This window comes from Diplotaxodon limnothrissa, linkage group LG23 (genome assembly GCF_057381915.1).
Source record: "Diplotaxodon limnothrissa isolate DT_005_m linkage group LG23, D_limnothrissa_male_GT1.1, whole genome shotgun sequence".
Taxonomy (NCBI): Eukaryota; Metazoa; Chordata; class Actinopteri; order Cichliformes; family Cichlidae; genus Diplotaxodon; species Diplotaxodon limnothrissa.
Window position 1 is genome coordinate 49,163,912 of NC_140617.1, and position 21,176 is coordinate 49,185,087.

General features: G+C 39.9%; 1 protein-coding gene across 1 annotated transcript in view; it reads left to right on the top strand.

Annotated features, from left to right (window-relative positions):
* Positions 1-21,176, top strand: part of nlgn4xa (neuroligin 4 X-linked a) — a 117,168-nt gene that overhangs the window by 72,938 nt on the left and 23,054 nt on the right. The window contains exon 3 of the mRNA XM_085348754.1: positions 19,716-19,901. Coding sequence (XP_085204880.1) covers positions 19,716-19,901 — 186 coding nt within the window. The remainder of the gene's footprint in view (positions 1-19,715; positions 19,902-21,176) is intronic.

The window sequence follows — 21,176 nt, forward strand, 5'->3', positions numbered from 1 at the left end:
GCCTACGATATTAGAGAAGAATTCAATCAGAAATGCCCTATAAGCAACAGGAACAGGAAGGAAGGAGGAAGGAAGGGACACACACACACACACACACACGCACACACACGCACACACACACACACACACACACACACACACACACACAGACACACACACACACACACACACACACACACACACACGCACACACACACACACACGCACACACACACACACGCACACTATAGGAGAGAGAACACAAAAGTCAAACTCAAGTGAAAAGAGTGGAATACAGAAGAAATGCTCAGTGCATCATTTAACGTATCCCGGCAGCCTGAACTTACAACAAGTAACAAAGGGATGATTTAGGGTGACGTGATTCAGTCCTAACTATACAATTTAATAAAAAGGAAAGTTTTAAACCTAATCTTAAAAATAGAACAGGATGTCTGTCTCCTGAATCCAAACTAGATGTTGGGTCCACAGGAGAGCGGCCTGATAACAAATGGATTTTCTTGCCATTCTATTCTTAAAAATACAAAGAAACACAAGTAGGCCTATAGTCTAACAGTAAAGCGCAACCGGATCAATGAAAGCTTTTTCAAGGAGATTTTGGAACAGCCTGGTAATAAGGAATTACAATAGTTCAACATAGAAGTAACAACTGGTTTTTCAGCATTACTCTCAGACATGATGCTTCTAATTTTATCAATATAGCACAGAAGAAAGAAGTCAGTAGTGCATATTTGTTTTATGTGAAGAATGCATCATGGTCAAACATGAGTCCTAGGTTGCTCGTAGTTATTGGAGACCAAGGTAATCCCAAGATAACTAAATGTTTCTAAGATTTAGAGGGCCCAGAAAGACATGCCTGTATTTTAAGTAATTGGTTTGTGCCATTCATCCATCTCCATTTCCTCCACTGATCAAATTCATGAGCACAGGCATGCTGCAGCCTTTCTGAGCTGTGGTCTGAATCTTAGTGTAAATTTAGCTAGATCAAGTAAGGGCTTCATAAGAGGTGGCTTAATTGCAGGCCCCTTAAAAGCCTGTGGAACACAGCGTTTTAGAGATAAACTGATATTTAAAATCGTAGCACTGATTACTGGTACTTTATGAAACAGTGTTGTAGGAATGGGCTCTAATTGTCACATTGATGAATTGGATTAAATAGGAAAGAACACAAGCGAAGCAGCCTTAATAAATATTTGTTTTGTCTGTCCTAGCTTTCCAAAGAGCTTTTTATACAAGATTCTACGATTTTCTGGGCCAGATGGAATCACTCTGCTCACTCTTGTTTTTTTGAGTTACGGTGAATTGATTTTTTTCTTTTTGATTTGTTACTTTCAGTATCCAAGGTTATACCCAACATGGTTACAACACAATTACCAAAATAATCCACCTCACTGGGCCCAAAGTTTGGGTGGCTGCACCACACTGAGTCTGTAGATGGCAAAAGAGAAAAGTTTCCACGAATTTCTATTGAACGGTCAGGACCAAAAGCTCGTGAGGACTGAGGAAAATATCTTTCAGTTGAATTTTTTTTATTTATGTGCCCACTACAGAGGAGAGTAATGAATAGGCTGGGTCTCAGGAGGATGTGCTACACAAAGAATTTTACTAAGAATTGCTAAAATAACTTAATAAAAGACTGAACAAAACCCCCACTAAGCACTGGACGTTGGCTAGACGTGCGGATCACGCCTTTATTCGGTCCGTGGGTCCGTGATTAATTCTGTTTGACGTCCAAACTTGATCCACAGTTTGGACGTCCAACCATGACCCAGCCTGGACATCAACAATGACGTTCAACATTTGAACGTTGGACTGGTTCATTTCTTTGGACGTCTATGACAGATGCAGGGAATTTACAGGATTAATAAAAGTAATTATTTTTATTTACAAATCTTAACATTGTTGTTATCAGCAATGATACATAGGAATACTGATTATCTATAAACAAACACGATTTATTGTGTCTTTGCCTGCTGATTCATTCAGTGCATGTAGGTTTTCCTGCTTTTCTTTCATTCGTTTATTTATTGTACTTAATCAACCTATTTGTTTGTAACCAGGTTAAAACTGTCATTTATTAAATTGATCGATGTTAAAATGTAAAATAATAATGGTTCAAGTATTTAGAAAGAAGTTTGAATTCCTTTTAAAAGGAGTACAATGTGTTTATCAAGTTTAAAAGAGCACTTGCGTTTTATTTTAGTGAGGTTGGTATTGGGTTTTATCATGAAGAGCTTTGTAACAGGAAGTAATTGTGTTTGTGTTCGGTAGCACACAGGAGAGGAGTTGCGACTAAAGTAGAAGTTTGTACAAGTTCATGCTCACATTTTGCAAACTGCTTGTGAGAAGCTGAGGACATTTCTGCACCGCGCAGCTGTTCACTTTTGTTTTAGCTCAGGAGCTCGCGCCATCTTGGAGATGCTCTTCCCTCTGCCTTCGTTCACACATGACTGTGTCCGTCCAGAAAACCTGCCCTCCGCTGAAAACATGGGACTGCAGAGCCTATACATGTAGAAACATTATAAAAACAAAGTTTGAGATTGAAAGATGTCCACAATGACCACATTTGGACTATAAATAGCCTTTACAAGAAGGTCCTTCTAAAAGACATCACTCCAACGTCACCTTACGCAGTGAGATTATATCAGCACTTAATTTCTACCGATTATGTCATTGATAGATCACAGGGCATTTTCTGGTCTTTACCTTTGTTTTGGCCCCCATTGCCACCAGCAGGGCGCTGTAATGGATAATCTTAACATAGTATCATTAAACTGGTAACTGGCTGCATAATAAAGTCACAGCATAACGAAACCGTGGAGCATGTGTTGCTGGACATGATGGATGACATCATTCAAGGCAACACTGTGTCGCTGTGAGACTCTTTAATGGACCTGAAGGAAAACCTACTGTGTTAGTATGTGAATTGACATACATTACATGTATTTGTACCTCCATTAATGATGACATTGGTGCTAACCTCCAAAATACTGTCAAATATGTGTAGTCTGCAGAGACAGGATGAAGCCTAGCCAACCAAAGCTAATCTGCAGCTTACGTGAAAAAAAGAGAAGTTAGTAGAGGAATATCTTTTTCAGTCATTATCATAATGCCATTGTGAGTGTGACTCATTGCTCTGCTGCCATCCAAAAATGTGCCACATGATGTGACCCTCAAATGCACCCACAGTGGCTGACGTACCTGACAGCTGTGGTCTGTTGGTTCCACTGCTGTGCTGTCAGTCAGAGGAGCTAGTGTTTAATGCCAGGGATGTCCCGTGTGGGCTTTAAAGCTTCTTCTTTCTCATTACCAGAAATTGACACGCTTTAAATGCCTTGTCTTCACCTTCCCTTGCCCCAGTGATTGTGCTCAGTTGATTTAGCCTGTTCAGCAAATTTGCATGCGACACGAGGAAGGTTTGGACATGGCTATGGCTGAGAGCTGCTGACCTTGCTAAGCTTATCTTAAATCACCGCCTTCCATTCTCTCTGATAATTAATGTTTCATGGAGAGATTACTTTCTGGACAGCATGCACAGTGTACTGCTATTACCTTCATGTTGTGAGTATTTGCTGTAGCAGCCACCTGTTTGGATGCTCAGTTTACCATTCATTTGCCACTGACTGTAAACGTGGACCGAAAGAACGTATCGTTGAATTTGATGCCCAAGAAAATGTACCGCATTAGCACCAAAATAATGTGTCCATACAATAAATAGCTCCAAGGTTCTATCAAAGACCAAGTGATGTTTTGTTGTTTTGTTTTCTTGAGCTTTTGTTGAAGCAGTGGAGAGCAGGAAGTGTCCAGTTAGCTTGTTTCTCATGAATCTCAGGTATGCGTCTCTTGCATCTAATTTCAGAATGTCACTACAAATGAATCTCCAGCTGCAGGTTACGGTCGCCTTTTTTATAGCCACCCTGAGCAAAAAACTTGAAAAGAAAAAGGAAATCTTAATATATGATGTTTTTAATAACATATGAAAGTTGGCTTACTGATGACAACATAATGCAACAAAGGGCAAAGTGAAATGGAAACAGATGGGAGGATGAACATTCATTTTGTTGTAATTTAGAAAGATTTGCAGCGTGTTTGCATTCGGTTTGAATGAAGCTTGAAAATGTTGACAAGCTTGGTGAGATTTATATTATATTTATCCCAGATTGAGAAACTGAAGAGAGATGGAGCAAAATGCAATTTAAGTAAATCTTAGTGGTGTGGTTTAAGGTCAGTAAGTGACAGCTGATAAAACAGAATAATGGCAGATTGAAAAGAAACAGCCTGGGCCTCTACAGAATCAACGATCTAACATAGAGCATTCACCATCAATGCCACGAGTAGCACTAATCCATATACAGTGGGGCAAAAAAGTATTTAGTCAGCCACCGATTGTGCAAGTTCCCCCACTTAAAATGATGACAGAGGTCAGTAATTTGCACCAGAGGTACACTTCAACTGTGAGAGACAGAATGTGAAAAAAAAATCCATGAATCCACATGGTAGGATTTGTAAAGAATTTATTGGTAAATCAGGGTGGAAAATAAGTATTTGGTCACCTCAAACAAGGAAAATCTCTGGCTCTCACAGACCTGTAACGTCTTCTGTAAGAAGCTTTTCTGTCCCCCACTCGTTACCTGTATGAATGGCACCTGTTTGAACTCATCATCTGTATAAAAGACACCTGTCCACAGCCTCAAACAGTCAGACTCCAAACTCCGCCATGGCCAAGACCAAAGAGCTTTCGAAGGACACCAGGAAAAGTATTGTAGACCTGCACCAGACTGGGAAGAGTGAATCTACAATAGGCAAGCAGCTTGGTGTGAAAAAATCAACTGTGGGAGCAATCATCAGAAAATGGAAGACATACAAGACCACTGATAATCTCCCTCGATCTGGGGCTCCACGCAAGATCTCATCCCGTGGGGTCAAAATGATCATGAGAACGGTGAGCAAAGATCCCAGAACCACACGGGGGGACCTGGTGAATGACCTGCAGAGAGCTGGGACCAAAGTAACAAAGGTCACCATCAGTAACACACTACAACGGCAGGGAATCAAATCCCGCAGTGCCAGACGTGTTCCGCTGCTGAAGCCAGTGCATGTCCAGGCCCGTCTGAAGTTTGCCAGAGAGCACATGGATGATACAGCAGAGGATTGGGAGAATGTCATGTGGTCAGATGAAACCAAAGTAGAACTTTTTGGTATAAACTCAACTCGTCGTGTTTGGAGGAAGAAGAATACTGAGTTGCATCCCAAGAACACCATACCTACTGTGAAGCATGGGGGTGGAAACATCATGCTATGGGGCTGTTTTTCTGCCAAGGGGACAGGACGACTGATCCGTGTTAAGGACAGAATGAATGGGGCCATGTATCGTGAGATTTTGAGCCAAAACCTCCTTCCATCAGTGAGAACTTTGAAGATGAAACGAGGCTGGGTCTTCCAACATGACAATGATCCAAAACACACCGCCCGGGCAACAAAGGAGTGGCTCCGTAAGAAGCATTTGAAAGTCCTGGAGTGGCCTAGCCAGTCTCCAGACCTCAACCCCATAGAAAATCTGTGGCGGGAGTTGAAAGTCCGTGTTGCTCGGCGACAGCCCCAAAACATCACTGCTCTCGAGAAGATCTGCATGGAGGAATGGGCCAAAATACCAGCTACTGTGTGTGCAAACCTGGTAAAGACCTATAGTAAACGTTTGACCTCTGTTATTGCCAACAAAGGTTATGTTACAAAGTATTGAGTTGTATTTTTGTTATTGACCAAATACTTATTTTCCACCCTACTTTACGAATAAATTCTTTACAAATCCTACCATGTGGATTCATGGATTTTTTTTTCACATTCTGTCTCTCACAGTTGAAGTGTACCTCTGGTGCAAATTACTGACCTCTGTCATCATTTTAGGTGGGGGAACTTGCACAATCGGTGGCTGGCTAAATACTTTTTTGCCCCACTGTACATCACATGGACAACAAGAACACCATGTCAATAAACGCTGAAAGCACCCATAGTGAGTCAGACCTGAGCCTATTCATAACAATATCCAGGATAGTAATATTCACTGTGTGTGTGTGTGTGTGTGTGTGTGTGTGGGGGGGGGGGGCATGGATGCAGTACTCAGTCACCTTGTAGCTTCTTGTCTCAACTGTCATGAAAACTGTGATGATGAAAAATGTCAGGAGGTGAAATTAAACAGGATTTCAGGTGCTTCTTAGCCGGGTGTTGGAAATATGATAGTGGCTGCATGTTAACCAGCTGTTCATGCAGCCGCTGTCTGCTGCGATAATGGTCACAGCACGACGCTCACATTTATTGTTGTTCTTTGTACTACCAAAGACAAAAGGTGACACCAGTGCAGATCATTTGCTTGTTTTATATAGATTATTAATTCATTTTTTTACGTATGCATCTATATACCAACCTCAGGTATGGTCCTCAACAGGTTTTAAGAAAGAGCGGTTCTTAGATTCACATTATCCTTGTTTGAGGTGATCTTTGGAAGGCACTCTCTTTTCAAATACAGTTTAAAATGCCCTCTATGGTCACGTGTAACCAAAAACTCTCCATTGCATTTCATAAAAGGCTTCATCAGGAAATATGGGTTGGAAAGAGTCGTCAGAGAGTTTTAATAGAAACAAGCTATTATTTTCTTTGGTCCTGGTGTTAGACAGCTGTGCTATATGTCATGATACATCAACTGGTGAAGTTTAAATGAGGTAAGATTTGCAATGTTGCTAATGGCTTTACATATTGACATGTTTGTTGCAACATATATTATGTCTGACGTATGTCTGAGATTGTGGCTGTTTATTCACATCCTGTTGGTAATTCTAGTTTGTTTTTTAACTTAAATGTAACTTATACATTTAAGTTTCAATGAGATAAAGAAATACTTGTCATTTCCAGTATGAGTGTAAGTGAATGTTATTAAATTAAACACAGTGACTCATACGCTCTGTGGCCTGTGAACAGTTTGTGCCCAAAGCTTCAGCACTTGGCATTCTGCCGGGTCACCGTCTGTCCACAGAGCTGCAGTGCCAGTTTCACTTTCATATGTGTCACTCACTCTGTATGTCATCTGATGCTATTTTCTAGTAAAAATCCATTTTTTATCTCACCTCAGATTTTCTATGTGGATGAAGTAAGTTTGCATTAGCGTGCATTAGTGTAACTTGCTCCAAGACCTTGGTTTCCCTACACCAATATTGATAATGTCAATTAGCAACTTGGTTTCCAAAATGACTCATCACCAGAATAAATTATGGACTTATTTTACTAACAAAATACCAAAAATGTTCATGTCATGTTGTTCTGATCCTATTTCCCTTTGGCATCAAAATAAAACACATTTCAAAATCAGGAATTTATGTTAATTCTTTTTCCAAGCACTGCAGGCACTGGTCATAAAAAGTGTGACAGAGACTCAGGGTTCTTCCCTTTTGTCTTCTGCGAGACGAGCAGCTCAGAAGAGGATTTTGATTCACGTCATACTTCCACTGAATGCCCAGGGGATTCTCCTTTCCTGTTGGCTGATTATCATCAACTCAGAACAAGGGGATAAACCTCTCTCCACCAAAATAAGAACAAAATCAGATTGGCTCAGAGCAGGTTAGTTAGGTACAGTTTAAGTGATTTGATAAGATAAGATAAGATAAGATAAGATAACCTTTATTAGTCCCACACGTGGGAAATTTGTTTTGTCACAGCAGGAAGTGGACAGTGCAAAAGTTATGAGGCAAAAATTAGAATACAATAAGAATAAATACAGTACACAACTGTACAGAATAGAATAAAATAAAATACTATATACAGTAGAATAAAATAAAATAAATATACAATAAGATAAAAATAGAATACAAATACAAATACTATATACAACTGAGTAAAAATACAACGATGACAGAAAGGATTATTGCACTTAGTATTATTGCACATGTGTGGATGTGTGTGCTTGATCAGTTAAAGTCTTTATTATGGAGTCTGACAGCAGTGGGGAGGAAAGACCTGCGAAATCTCTCCGTCCCACACCGTGGGTGCCGCAGTCTCCCACTGAAGGAGCTGCTCAGTGCTGTCACAGTCTGCTGCATGGGGTGGGAGACGTTGTCCAACAGGGATGACAGCTTAGCCGCCGTTCTCCTGTCACTCACCACCTCCACTGGGTCCAGAGGGCATCCTAGAACAGAGCTGGCCCTTCGGATCACCCTGTTCAGTCTCTTCCTGTCCCCAGCAGAGATGCTGCCGCCCCAGCAGACCACGCCATAAAAGATAGCAGAAGCCACAACAGAGTCATAGAAGGTCTTCAGGAGTGGGCCCTCCACCCCAAACGACCTGAGTCTCCGCAGCAGGTACAGCCTGCTCTGCCCTTTCCTGTAGAGGGCGTCTGAGTTATGAGTCCAGTCCAGTCTATTGTTCAGATGAACACCAAGGTACCTGTAGCTGTCCACAGCCTCAATGTCCATACCTTGGATGTTCAGTGGTTGCAGTGGAGAATGCTTGTGCCTGCGGAAGTCTACCACCAGTTCCTTGGTTTTACTGGCGTTGATCTGGAGGTAGTTCAGCTGGCACCAGTCCACAAAGTCTTGGGTCAGTCCTCTGTACTCCTTGTCGTCCCCTATCAGTGATGAGGCCGACTATTGCAGAGTCATCAGAGAACTTCTGCAGGAAGCACTGGGTGGAATTGTGGGAGAAGTCTGCAGTGTAGATGGTGAAGAGGAACGGAGCCAGAACCGTTCCCTGTGGGGCCCCCGTACTGCAGACGACCCTGTCCGACACACAGCCCTGAGTCCTCACATACTGTGGTCGGTCGGTGAGGTAGTCCAGGATCCAGGTAGTGAGGTGATGGTCCACTCCAGAGTTCACCAGCTTGTCCTTTAGAACCGAGGGAAGAATGGTGTTGAAGGCACTGGAGAAATCAAAGAACATGATTCTCTTTTTTTTTTACTTTGATTTTTATTAGGTTATTTTGACATTGTGGACATACAGTAAAGAAAATAACAAACAGACATACATATAAACAAACATAGAGTCTGGAGTTTACATATCTTTCTCCATTTATCACATTGCAGAAAAAAAAAAAAAGAAAACCTATTATGTTATTTCATTTGTGTCACTTCTGAATGTTTTCCACTTCCTCCATAGTCTGTCGTATTTACCTCCCATCAGTCTAATGTTGAGTGTTATTTTTTCCATCTCTGAGATATCCTCTACAATACTGATCCAATCCCGCTGGGTGGGAGGATCTGGATGTAACCACTTCTTTGTAATTGCTTTTTTTGTTGCGGCCAGAATTATTTTGACTAAATACACGTCCTCTTTTTGTATGTATTCTTTTATGTTTCCTAGATACATCACTTGGCAAGTATTTGGGAATGTATAACTCAAAATATTATCCATATTCATTTTTAAGTCTTCCCAATACTTTTTAATTTTAATGCATTTCCAGAATACATGAGAATGATCCGCTTCCATTTCTCCACACAATCTCCAACAATTTTGTAAACTTGAGGTCAGTTTGCTTTTTATTTTGGGTGTAATGAAAAAACGTGTCAAATTTTTCCAACAAAATTCCCTCCACAACGACGAATTAGTTGTACTGTGTTGCAATTCACACATATTGAGCCATTCTTTCTCTGTTATTTTTATGGTCAGTTCAACTTCCCATTTCTTTTTAATATAGAGTGTTGAATCTTGTCTATTTTCTTCTAATGACCTATAGAAGGTGGAAATAGTTTTAAATTGTTTATGTTCATAGCAATCTTTTACTTTTCCGACAACCCCCAGTGGTTTCCCAAGCCAGTCAGATTTTATTTGTTTTGCGTAGTAGTCCCTAACTTGCAAATATCTAAAGAAATCTCTATTTTCCAATTTGTATTTGTTTTTTAGTTGTTGGAAACTCATTAGTCCTCCGTTTTTCATAAGGGTACAAACTGCTGTAATCCCTTTTAGTTCCCACTGTTTGAATGTTTGGTCCAATTGTCCTGCCTTGAAATTTTTATCATGTCTAAACCATCTGAGTATAAATAATTGTTCTTTTAACTGGCATTTTTCTATTACTGTGTGCCATATGTCTAATGTAAATTTCACAATTTGATTCATTCCACTTTTATTCTTTGTCATTAAATGTTTGTCAGAGATAAAAATCTGAATGTTGTTTCCCTCGATTTCTTTCTCAATTTCCTTCCATCTTGCCTCATATTCTGGTCTACACCAACCAGCAAGTGGTCTGAGTTGGGCTGCATAGAAGTATTCCCTTAGGTTCGGCAAGGCCATCCCTCCCTTGCGCTTCGGGAGTTGCAGTGTTGTTAGTCTTATTCTGGGCTTCTTCCCACCCCAAATAAACCTTGATATCATCTTGTCCCATATTTTGAATTTTTTTTGAGATATAGGAAGTGGGAGTGACTGAAACATGTATAACAGTCTTGGGAGAACATTCATCTTTATTATTTGGATTCTTGAGTAGAAGTTTGTAGGTGTTGCCGACCACCGTTCTAGATCTTTTCTAATGTTGCCCTCCACCTGATTATAGTTTATGTCCGCCATATCTGATAATGATTTTGTCAAGGTTACGCCCAAATATTTCATGTTGTTCGAGTGCCAATTTAATTTGTATTCGTCTCTGATCTTTTGGGAGGGTATATAATTGAATGATAGAATTTGTGTTTTGGATACATTAATTTTATAGCCTGATAAGTATTCAAAGGTATGGAATAGTTGCATCAAAATTGGGAAGCACTTGTCAGGGTTTCGTAGAAAAATAATAACGTCATCAGCAAACAATCCAATAAGGTGTTTTTGTCCAGCAAGGGATACCCCCTCCAACTTTGAATGTTGTCGCACTGCTTGTGCTAGTGGCTCAACATATAAAGCAAAAAGAATTGGTGACAAGACACAGCCCTGTTTTGTACCTCTATATAGCCGAATTCTATCTGTCAGACTACCATTCACCTTGATTCTAGCTGTAGGTTGATTATAGATTGTCCTTATACATTGTATTGAGCTGTCCTTAAACCCGAATTTTTCCAATACTCCAAATAGGAAGAGCCAGCTTACGCTATCAAATGCCTTTTCTTGATCTAAGCTAATTAACACAGTACTGATATTCGTTTTTTCTGCATTGTCAATAATGTGAAGGACTCTCCTTATATTGTCCTGTGCCTGACGTCCCTTGATGAATCCAGTTTGATCCACTTCTATCAGATCTGGTACAAATTTTTGGAGTCTTTTGCTAATGATCGAAGCGTACAATTTATAGTCGTTATTTAGGAGGGAAATGGGTCTATAATTCTTGCAGTATTCTTTGTTTTTTCCTTCTTTGGGTAAGATTGTTATAATAGCTTCTCCCCATGATGGTGGAGCTATTCCCTGATTCAGAGTCCAGTTGAAGCAAGATAGAAGAAGTGGCTTGAGTTCTTCTTTGAAAACTTTGTAAAATTCAGCCTGAAAGCCATCGCTTCCTGGGGCTTTATTTGTTTTTTGTTCGGCAATAACTGTATCTAGTTCCTTATCTGTAATCTGTGAAATCAGTAACTTGTTTTGGGTATCTCCTATGGAGGGCAGATCCAGCGGGTCAAGAAAATTTTTTATTGTCTCAAGGTCTGCGGCTGCCGGTTGTGAATACAGTCTCGTGTAATATTTTTTAAATTCATTTTCTATCTCATTAGGCATATAGTGTAATTTGTTACTATCCAAATTTCTTACTTTATCAATAATCCTTGATCTCTGCTTTTTACGCAGTCTACTGGCAAGTATTTTAGTTGCTTTGGGCCCTGATTTGTAATAGGTTTGTTGCATATACCTAGCCTTTTTTTCTACTTCTTCTTTTAGTAATTCATCAATTTGGTTTCTGATGTCTGATATTTCTTCTAGAATTTCAGGATTTTTAAGTAGTTTATGTTCCCTCTCCAGATGTTTAAGTTTTTCTATCAAATTTTTATATAGGGCCAGTCGCGCTTTTTTTTGTGCTGCTGTTAGGGCTATGAGTTTTCCCCTTAAGACTGCCTTTAATGCATCCCAAAGTATAGTTGGGCTCACATCTCCGGTATCATTGTCTTCTATATACATTTTTATATCTTCTTTAATTTTCTTAACATGTTCATCCCTATTTAAAATACCCAAATTAAGTCTCCATGCTGTATGTATTTTCCTATTATCGAGACTGATTTCTAGACTAATCAAACTATGGTCTGAGACATCTGCCACACCTATTTTACAATCTGTAACATTATGAAGTTCTTCAATATTAATTAGAAAATAATCAATTCTCGAATATGTGGCATGAGGTGCAGAGTAGTGGGTGTAGTCCCTGGTTTGAGGATTACGTGTTCTCCATACATCAATCAGTCCCACCTCTTGTAATATTGTATTCATAAAATTAGACAAACGATGTTTACATGTTGCAGCACTGGTAGTGTCAATATCCCGATTTAGCACAACATTGTAATCCCCTGCACATATCACCAGACCTTCAGATTCTTGTGTCACTAAATTGAATAAATCTTTGTAATCACTTTTCTTACTTCCTGGTGGGGCGTAGATATTAACCAGGGTAACTAGTTTATTTTCCAATTTCCCTTTAATTAGTAAGTACACAGCAAATCCAGCATGTCCAAATTAACACTGTCGGATTTGATTTCAACACTATTAAAGTGTCTATATGGGTCCACACCAGAGAGTGTTAATTTAACTCTTTTTGGAGAGTTGGTACGTTAACTCTGATTTAGTGTTAAACACCAAATCTGTCTGGAGTTGATCATTTAACACTTGGTGTTAAGAGTTTATATATTAACTCTCAAAGAGTATTTTAGTTTAACTACGTAAGAGTTATCTTCTAATTCATTCTAAAAAGTGGGAATTTTACTGTTCTGATCTTCTAGAAATTTCTTTTGGAAATAAACATTTACTAAAAAGATGCAATGGTTGTTGAAAAACATTTATTCTGAACTGTGCACCACAATTTCAAAACATTTTCTGAAAGATGTAACAGTATACATGTTCTCACTTTCATTAGAATTTTGTTTATCAAAAGGTCTGACATGGTAAATGCAAATAACAGCATTCTCATCACTTATTTCTTCAATACAATATGCATGTCCTTCATTCATCCCTTTGTGGAACTTCAACGCACTTCTGCTCTCCCCCATATTCCATCTTCACAAGCATATCCTGTGCGGAGATTGAATAAAAAATAGTTGACACTAATTAATGGCACAAATAATCCAGTAAACAATTGCAGCACAGTAAAAAAAAAAAAGGAATCCTCTTTGAGCCATTACTTGTGTAAAGTATTTTCCCAAAAGACAAGGACACAGGCAACAGGTAATACTGAACTATATGTAAAACCTCAACCTTTTTCATTTTTACCTAAACCGTGTGCACAAAACTCTGGAGGGATCTATGCTAACGTAGAATCCAGTCAGGACGTCTGCTACTGCTGTTTGCTCGTTTGTTTGTTTTTTATGGGCGATCGTTTTCAGGCTTCAAGTAGCACCATTATACCAACATTTCACATTCTAGACATTGTTTTAGGTGTATTTGACCAAAGATTTGACTGAAAATTCACATGCAAGCTTTTTTTCAAGGCTGTGGTATTTGCCTGCAAACAATACCTTTCAGCTAGCTAAAACAGAATATTATGCTATCACCGAGCAACATGGCTAATGCCTTTCACACAGCTTTGTCTCAACTCCAAAGAGCCACAGAAGTAAAAGCTAATAACAATTGAAACAATCTTTGAAAAAATGACTTACCAAGCATGGCAAACAACTCAAATATGTAGAGCAAAATGTTCTGAAACGGCTTCACTTCAGCTTCGATTGGAGCCGTGCTGGGGGCGGAGTCTGTGAATTTACTCTGTTGGTGTCATAGCCCCTGTAGGAGTTCAGAGTTAAGAGGTCAAGAGTTAATGTTTCCATTTTAACACCTCCAGATTTGACAGCGAAACACTCATTTTTAACACTCGATTTTAACTACTATCATTTTACACCTCAGAGTTACATTAAAAGAATGTGACTCTACTTAGAGTAAAATTAACTCTACTTTTGCAAGGAGACTATTAACACCAAAAAATTTAACACTTTTGAATTTGCTGTGTATCTACCCTCTTTATCAGACACTTCTTTGTGGCATTCAAATTGTACAGAGTTTGCTATTAAAATAGCTACTCCTCTTTTCTGACTTTGTCTGTAGGAATTGTAATAGGTGTTTTTATAACCAAATCTTTTCAATTTTTCATGTTCCTGTTGGGGCAGGTGAGTCTCCTGCAAGAATATTACCTGTGCCTTTTCTTTTTTGAGTTTTGTTACCACTTTACTTCTTTTGATTGGGTTATTCAGACCATTCACATTCAGTGACACCAGTTTTATATTATTAAAAGGCATGTAATCCACGCGATTGTAGATCGTAATTCTCCAGACAACAAAAAATTGTGGCCTTGACATTTGGCCAACCACCATATACCATTACAACAGTGCAAAATAAAAAACAAAAAACAAAAAAAAAACAAAAAAACAAACAAACCCTATAACACCCGACTTCCACGTTGGGGTGAACGCTTCCCACCCCGAATCCCCGTTGGCAGGCTGAGGAGAAAGTCTCTTCACAGAGGGCCCCTCCTTGGCGGTGATACATAATGTTTCACACATCCAAAAGTCCAACGATCTCTGGCAGCGATATTTAAAGTCACAGCGAAGTCTACTTTGTATTAAACTATTCAGTAGGTGCTCTTTTTTGATCGTTGTTCTCACACTTAGGAATAGATTGTCACTCTCGGAAGAGGAAGGAGAAGAGAAAAAAAAAAAAAAAAGGGAAAAAGGGGGAAAGGGGGAAACCCCGGGTAGAGAATAATTGAGGACTCACAGTTCTAAAGTTAAGTAATCCCGTGGGAAAAATAATCGATACCTTGAGTGACATAGATGAGGTCTTCATGTCTTGAGAGCAGCTTGTATTATCCTCTTACTGCGCCGATTCACTGCCACACTGTTGCTCGTAAAAGATGCTCCATCTCCGGTCCCAAATCCGTTGAATCTGCTCCTGGCAGCTGCACAGTGTATCCTCTCTTTCTCAGCTCAAGCGCAGCCTCCCTTGCGCTGCCGTAGGTTCGTACACCCGTATCCCAATGGATATGAATTTTGTCCAGCGGTGTTTGGAATCTGACGCCTTTTTCTTTCAATGCCCTTTTGATGTTCCCATATTCCCGACGTTTCTGGGCCACCTCTGTGGCATAATCATGGTCAAATAATATATGCTGACCTTCATACTCCACTTTGCCAGCCCAGGCTCTTTTCAAGATGTCCTCCTTACATATATATTCCTGAAAATTTATTATTATTGACCTGGGCGGCGCATTCTGACCCGGTTTTCCCGTCAACGCTCTATGGGCTCGTTGTATCCGTAGTCTCATATCCTGTGGCAATGAAAGAGCTTTTTTCAATAAATCTTCCACGAACTGTGGCATCGATTCACCTTCTACTCCTTCCGGGACTCCGTAAAGTCGAATATTATTCCTCCTGGATCGTCCTTCCAAATCCGTCATCTTTCTTTGTATAGATTTGTAGTTTTCCATAACTTTGATTAAAGCATCTTTCATGGCTGCGTTTAATTTCTCCGCTTCCGCTATTCGTGTCTCTGCTTCTGTCAATTTACGCTCAAGTGTGTTGGCTTTTTCAGTATTTGCAGAGATGCTTTGATAGACTTCTGTTTTCAATAATGCCAACTCAACTCTCATGTCTTGTTTCAACTCTTCTCTAATTTTTAGCATATTTTGTTTACTTTCAGCGCGAAATGATTGCAGCTCCATCTTGATGTCTTTTAACATTTCGCTAACACTCTCGGAGTCCCGCCGTTGATCAGAGTTATCCATTTCTTTATATTCTTGGTATGCTGCTCGCTTTTTGTGACTTCTCGTCTTCTTACCCCCACTCATCCCAGTCAAGAATCACGAATAATTGTGTATCTTCTTGAATTTGGGGGGTTAATTAGAAAAGTTTGCTGCCAGACTCCCAACTACACGTCCATCTTGGTTTCTCCTTCCGGAAGTCAAAGAACATGATTCTCACAGTGCTTCCAGCGGTCTCCAGGTGAGCGAGGGAACGATGTAGGAGGTGAATGACGGCATCATCCGCTCCAATGCCAGGCTGGTAGGCAAACTGAAGTGGGTCCAGTGATGAGCTTATTAGGCGCCGAAGCTGAGCCAGGACCAACCGCTCCAGGGTCTTCATCAGGTGGGATGTCAGAGCCACCGGCCTGTAGCTGTTGAGGTCCTTTTTGGTTTAGGATTCCTACTACTTCATTTGCTTTGCTCCTGCTAAATTGCTTGAATAAAATTCTAAATTGTGGACATTCACTTTTAACCTTTTATGGAGCAGTAAAGGTAAAAGTCTGAGGATTATTCTTTATTTGTGCAAATAGCTCTTACAGGTTTCCCCTGGTGGCTGTAGTTCAGGTGGTAGAGCCTACCAGTCGATCCTTGTCTGCTCCAGTCTGTATGCCAAATATCTTTGGCCAAGATACTAACCCCACGTTGTCTGAATGTCTGTGGGATGGAAGCACTTACGTAGAGCATAGAATAAAGTTAGGGTTGTGTAAAGCACTATGGGTGCTCAGAAGAGCACTGTACAAAAACCCGTCCATTACCTAGTGGCACTAAATGAATCTTTCCTTGGCGCCTGCTGTCCAGGCTACTAAAATCATTCCAGAAATGACAAGTGCCACAATTAGTAGGGGAACTACCTTTAACAGGTGAGACTGATGAATTGTAGGACTACTAATGAGGACTGGGTGAGACTCAGATACAAGGAAAATGTGTTAATGAACCACATTTTTCAGCTTTTGATATTTTTCTTTAAAAAACAAACAAACTTTGAGTCCCTTTTGTCTATTTGAAATTAGCGTCATCATTAAAATGAAACACCAGCTTGTTTAACTCTACGTTATGCAGTGCTACACGTAACGTGCTAATTTACCCCAAAAAGTTTTGTCTAAACGATGTTTCAAATTGACATGTAGATTTATTTTTGTCTTTAAGCCTGTGCTTCTAAAATGTTGTCAATGCTGCATCTCTAGGCTGTAGGCTTAGTTATGCATGCAGTCTATTTTGAGGACATAGTGCTTTGAAATGAAGCACTGACTAATCTTCACACATCCTGAAGACTGCCTGATAGGCGTGCCTCTCTCTTTGGCTTCTTTGTGGTGAGATATGTGAGGGGAGAGAGAAACGGGGAAAAGAACAGGAATGAAAGACTGAAGGGAGAAGGGAAAAAGGAAGGGGAGCAGTGCCAGGACCCGTGGTCATCCTACAGGGTGTACGAGGCTGCCAGAGCCCTTGTAATCTCCCCTTACCCTGCCCTCCATCCCATCTCTCTCATCCTTTCCACTTCACCATGACAAACAGGATCGGCTCTCTATGAAAAAGCCAAAGGCTACCTCTTGTCTTTCTTTCCCCTTTCTTACCCAGCCGCCCTCATCCCATTTGTCATTTACCCTGCCTCACTCTTGGTTAACTCACAGGGACTGGCTGTTGCTGCCCGGCTGTTGCTGCCCGGCTTGGCTGCCGAGCTCCCAGGCCTGGCAAGAACGCTCCACCAGTTCCCCCAGTGTCAGCATTTAGAAACCCTCTTAATGGGTTTAGGCACATTTGCTAATTTGTCAACAAGTTTTGGATGTGGAAGCTTCTGCCAAGCTGCTCGGTCTGGCACTTGACTGAAATGGATGTCTGCTGGCCAACCGTTTGTGTAGGCATGGGCAAAATCAAATTCAAAGCACTTTCAGTACTTGACAGTGAGTGGCTTGTAAACGATAACAATTATTTTTTTATCATTCTGCATATTAATAGAGATGAATTCAGATATTATTCAGATAATACTTTAATGCTAGAATGATAATGAATTGAATAAAATTGAAATTTGGAGTAAGAAATGGCACATTTCCATGCCAAGGCATGTTTGTGGTTCTTCAAATCAATTTGGTCATCACATAAAGTCATTCCATGACATCTATTGTGCTGTATCACTGGCCATTTGATTGATTTATACCTGTTTACGAGGTACAATGACATGGCAGTGGGAAAAAAGGTGATTTAAGGCAGCGGTCCCCAACCCTTTTTTATCATGGACCAGTTTCACGTTGGACAAACTGTCTGTGTGTGTGTTTGGGTGATGTAATACAAATATAATGATCCTTGAAATTTTCTTTTAAATGCAGCTTTCTTTTTGTTGGCGCTCTCCGATTCTTCTGGTGTCACATCTTTGGCTTTCTCTCCATTTTCAAAGACGCTCTCCAGTGATTTTTTTGTCTTTGTGTCATTTTTGCAAGGACTTAATGATGCATTGAACGAAGAAAAAAAACCTCTGCACTCTGTGATGTTTGCGTTATGTAAGTTTCCAGGTGGAGGCCGACCATTGGTGGAAGATGGAATGAGGCCGGCTACAAATTGGGACCTGACTGGGCCGGCAGCCTCTCCTACTTCCTGTTTGTAGCGAGCCGTGCGTTCGGCCCTGTGTTCTGTGTGACTGAGTTTCCTGAGATGAGAAGAGCTAGGCTGCAGTGGAAATAGTTTAGAAAGACCTCTATCTGGACATGGTAGCTGTAGGGGTGGGAAGCCGCTTCTTTTTAGAACCTTTTTCTCGTGTTTCGGTTAGGGAGACAGGTAAGAGGCTTGTATTTTCTTTTAGGGTTTTCTCACTGTAGGGAAGTTAGTTCTGTTTCATTTCTAGTGTGTTTTGTTTGTTGTTTTGTCCATGCCCACCCTGATGCTCGCTACCTGTTGAATTAATAAAACAAATAGTGGCTGTGTGTTTTACTTCTTTGCTTTCTTTTTCTTGTTTTCCTTGTGTTGCACTCCGGCTCCCCCTAGGCCGGTGCAACAGGGATATTTTCTTGACACACTTTAGAACCAGCAGGGTTGTCAAAACACAACAACCTACCTCAGTATCGTTGTTGACCATGTCCATCCACTTATCACCAGTGCCCCCATCTTCTAATCACTGTTTCCAGCTGGAGATTTGTTATTGTGTCTTTGTCGCATAGCTCAAATCACCTCACTGTTATGTGACGGCTGTGTGCAGATCAGGCCTAACGAAACAGGGGAAGCAAAACCAGATACATAACATCAGACCTGGACCTTCAAAATAAAACAGGAAACACAGACTGAAAATAATAACACAGAGCTGGAATTTAGCACAAGTTCCCTTTGAAACTTTAATATATAAGATTCCTATTTTTAAAAAAGTCACCAGCAGGAGGTAGCATTTACCAGACAGTTTCGTGCACATACACTCTGTGCATAACAGTTTAGAGGCACATTTAAAGGAAATTTGTGGGCTTTTGGTTGGTTCTTTTGCTTTGTGCTTGTAGAAACGAGGATGATAGGTAGTATTTTAAGTTTAATAGATAGTAGGTACTTCTTCAAGTATATTCTACAGCATTGTACACACTAGTACCTCTAGATGGTTTCAGAAGATTTTAAAAAGAAGCTAAGTGCAGCTTTGAAATAATTATACAGAGAAGCACAATCTTCTGTTTTCATAATATACTCAAGGTCACATTGATTCAGATGAGAAATATAACACTATTTCACCAGTTTAACTTGCCTCCAGATTAAAAAAAGTGTACTAGGCATTTCAGAGATTAAAAAATTACTTGTAATTTGAATACTCCCATTAAATCAGTGCCTTTTGGAAGTAAAGAATAGATCTCTTTTCTCTTGTGTGTTTTCACCAATACAGGGTTTCTAAGCACAGGAGACCAGGCAGCCAAGGGCAACTATGGACTGCTGGATCAAATTCAGGCTCTCAGGTGGATCAAAGAAAACATCCAGGCCTTCAAAGGAGACCCAAAGCGAGTGACCATTTTTGGCTCTGGTGCAGGAGCATCGTGTGTCAGCCTGCTAACCCTCTCACATTACTCAGAAGGTACATGTTCTTTTTCACGGATCAAGGCACAACCACAGTAATATATGGTCAAAAGCAGGGGTCTTGTCATCAGTTTATAATTCCTGCTGTTATTTTGATATAGTGTGGATTTCACATCAAAAACAAACCCACAGTGAATCGTGAAGCGTGGAAGTTTTTTTTTAAAGCAGACCTGAAATGATAACACATTTCATAGTAGAGGAAACAATGTAGCAAAAAGACATCTGTTTTCTCTTGTTTAGTTAAAATTAAAATTAACTCCTACAGTATTAAATAGATTCATGCAGTTATTTAGACCTATCCTTCACTTACCCTTGATATTAAGGATGCAAACAAGTAGCTCCTGCATCTGTTTCCTCTTGCTTTGCATTTACATACATCTGTGGCAAGGGGCATGTGCAATAGTTAACAATGGCAACACTATTTTGAGGTATTTATTTGTCCTTGAGTGGATATATGTATACCTAGGTAATCAGATTTTTCTCAAACATAGACTGGATTCGTTCATATTCAGTTCTAGCAAATCAAACACTTAATTGACTTAATTGTGCACAGCAACTAGAGGTCGATGGGCAATTTTTGTAAACAAAGAAACAAAACCACAGAAAAGAGAACATAACCTCAATATAAACCTAAGCTCTGCTCAGCTGGAGGAAGCGCTTCAGTTTGTATATCCATCGCCCCGCCTGTTCACCGTGTGTACTTTGTAGCTTTTTCAAACAAAAAATATTCCTGTATGAAAATGGAGTGTTTGCTCTTTGTCTCTTAGATTATTTCTAATACAGAGAACACTTCATACGTATGACAAACATGCACGTTCCTTGGGTTGTTTATCATATTTGATACTGAAATGCAGTCTGTAGTCATTTACACTGGAGCATGAGGTATGAATGAGAAAAAGACTGTATTTACATCTTTGTTTACAGACAATAATATGGAAAATTTTAATTAAAAAACACAAAAGATAATTCTTCTAGTAAAAACAAACAAACAAGCAAAAAACAGGATTTGGAAGATTTGGAAAATGTTCTCGCAGTTCCCCTTCAGCTGTCCTCTCTTTGTGATATGAAAACTTTGTGAAAAACAAAACTCTGCACAAAATGTATATTTTTATCTTGCTGGTAAAAGTCTCTTGGTCGCTTTACCAAATATGCGAGGGAAGATTTTTATTTCCTTATGTCATGGCTATTTTGGCGTTTCATTTTCCTTATCTTGTACTTGAAGAAACATGAATGGCTTGATAGACACATATAAAATCCCTTGTGTTCAATTGCT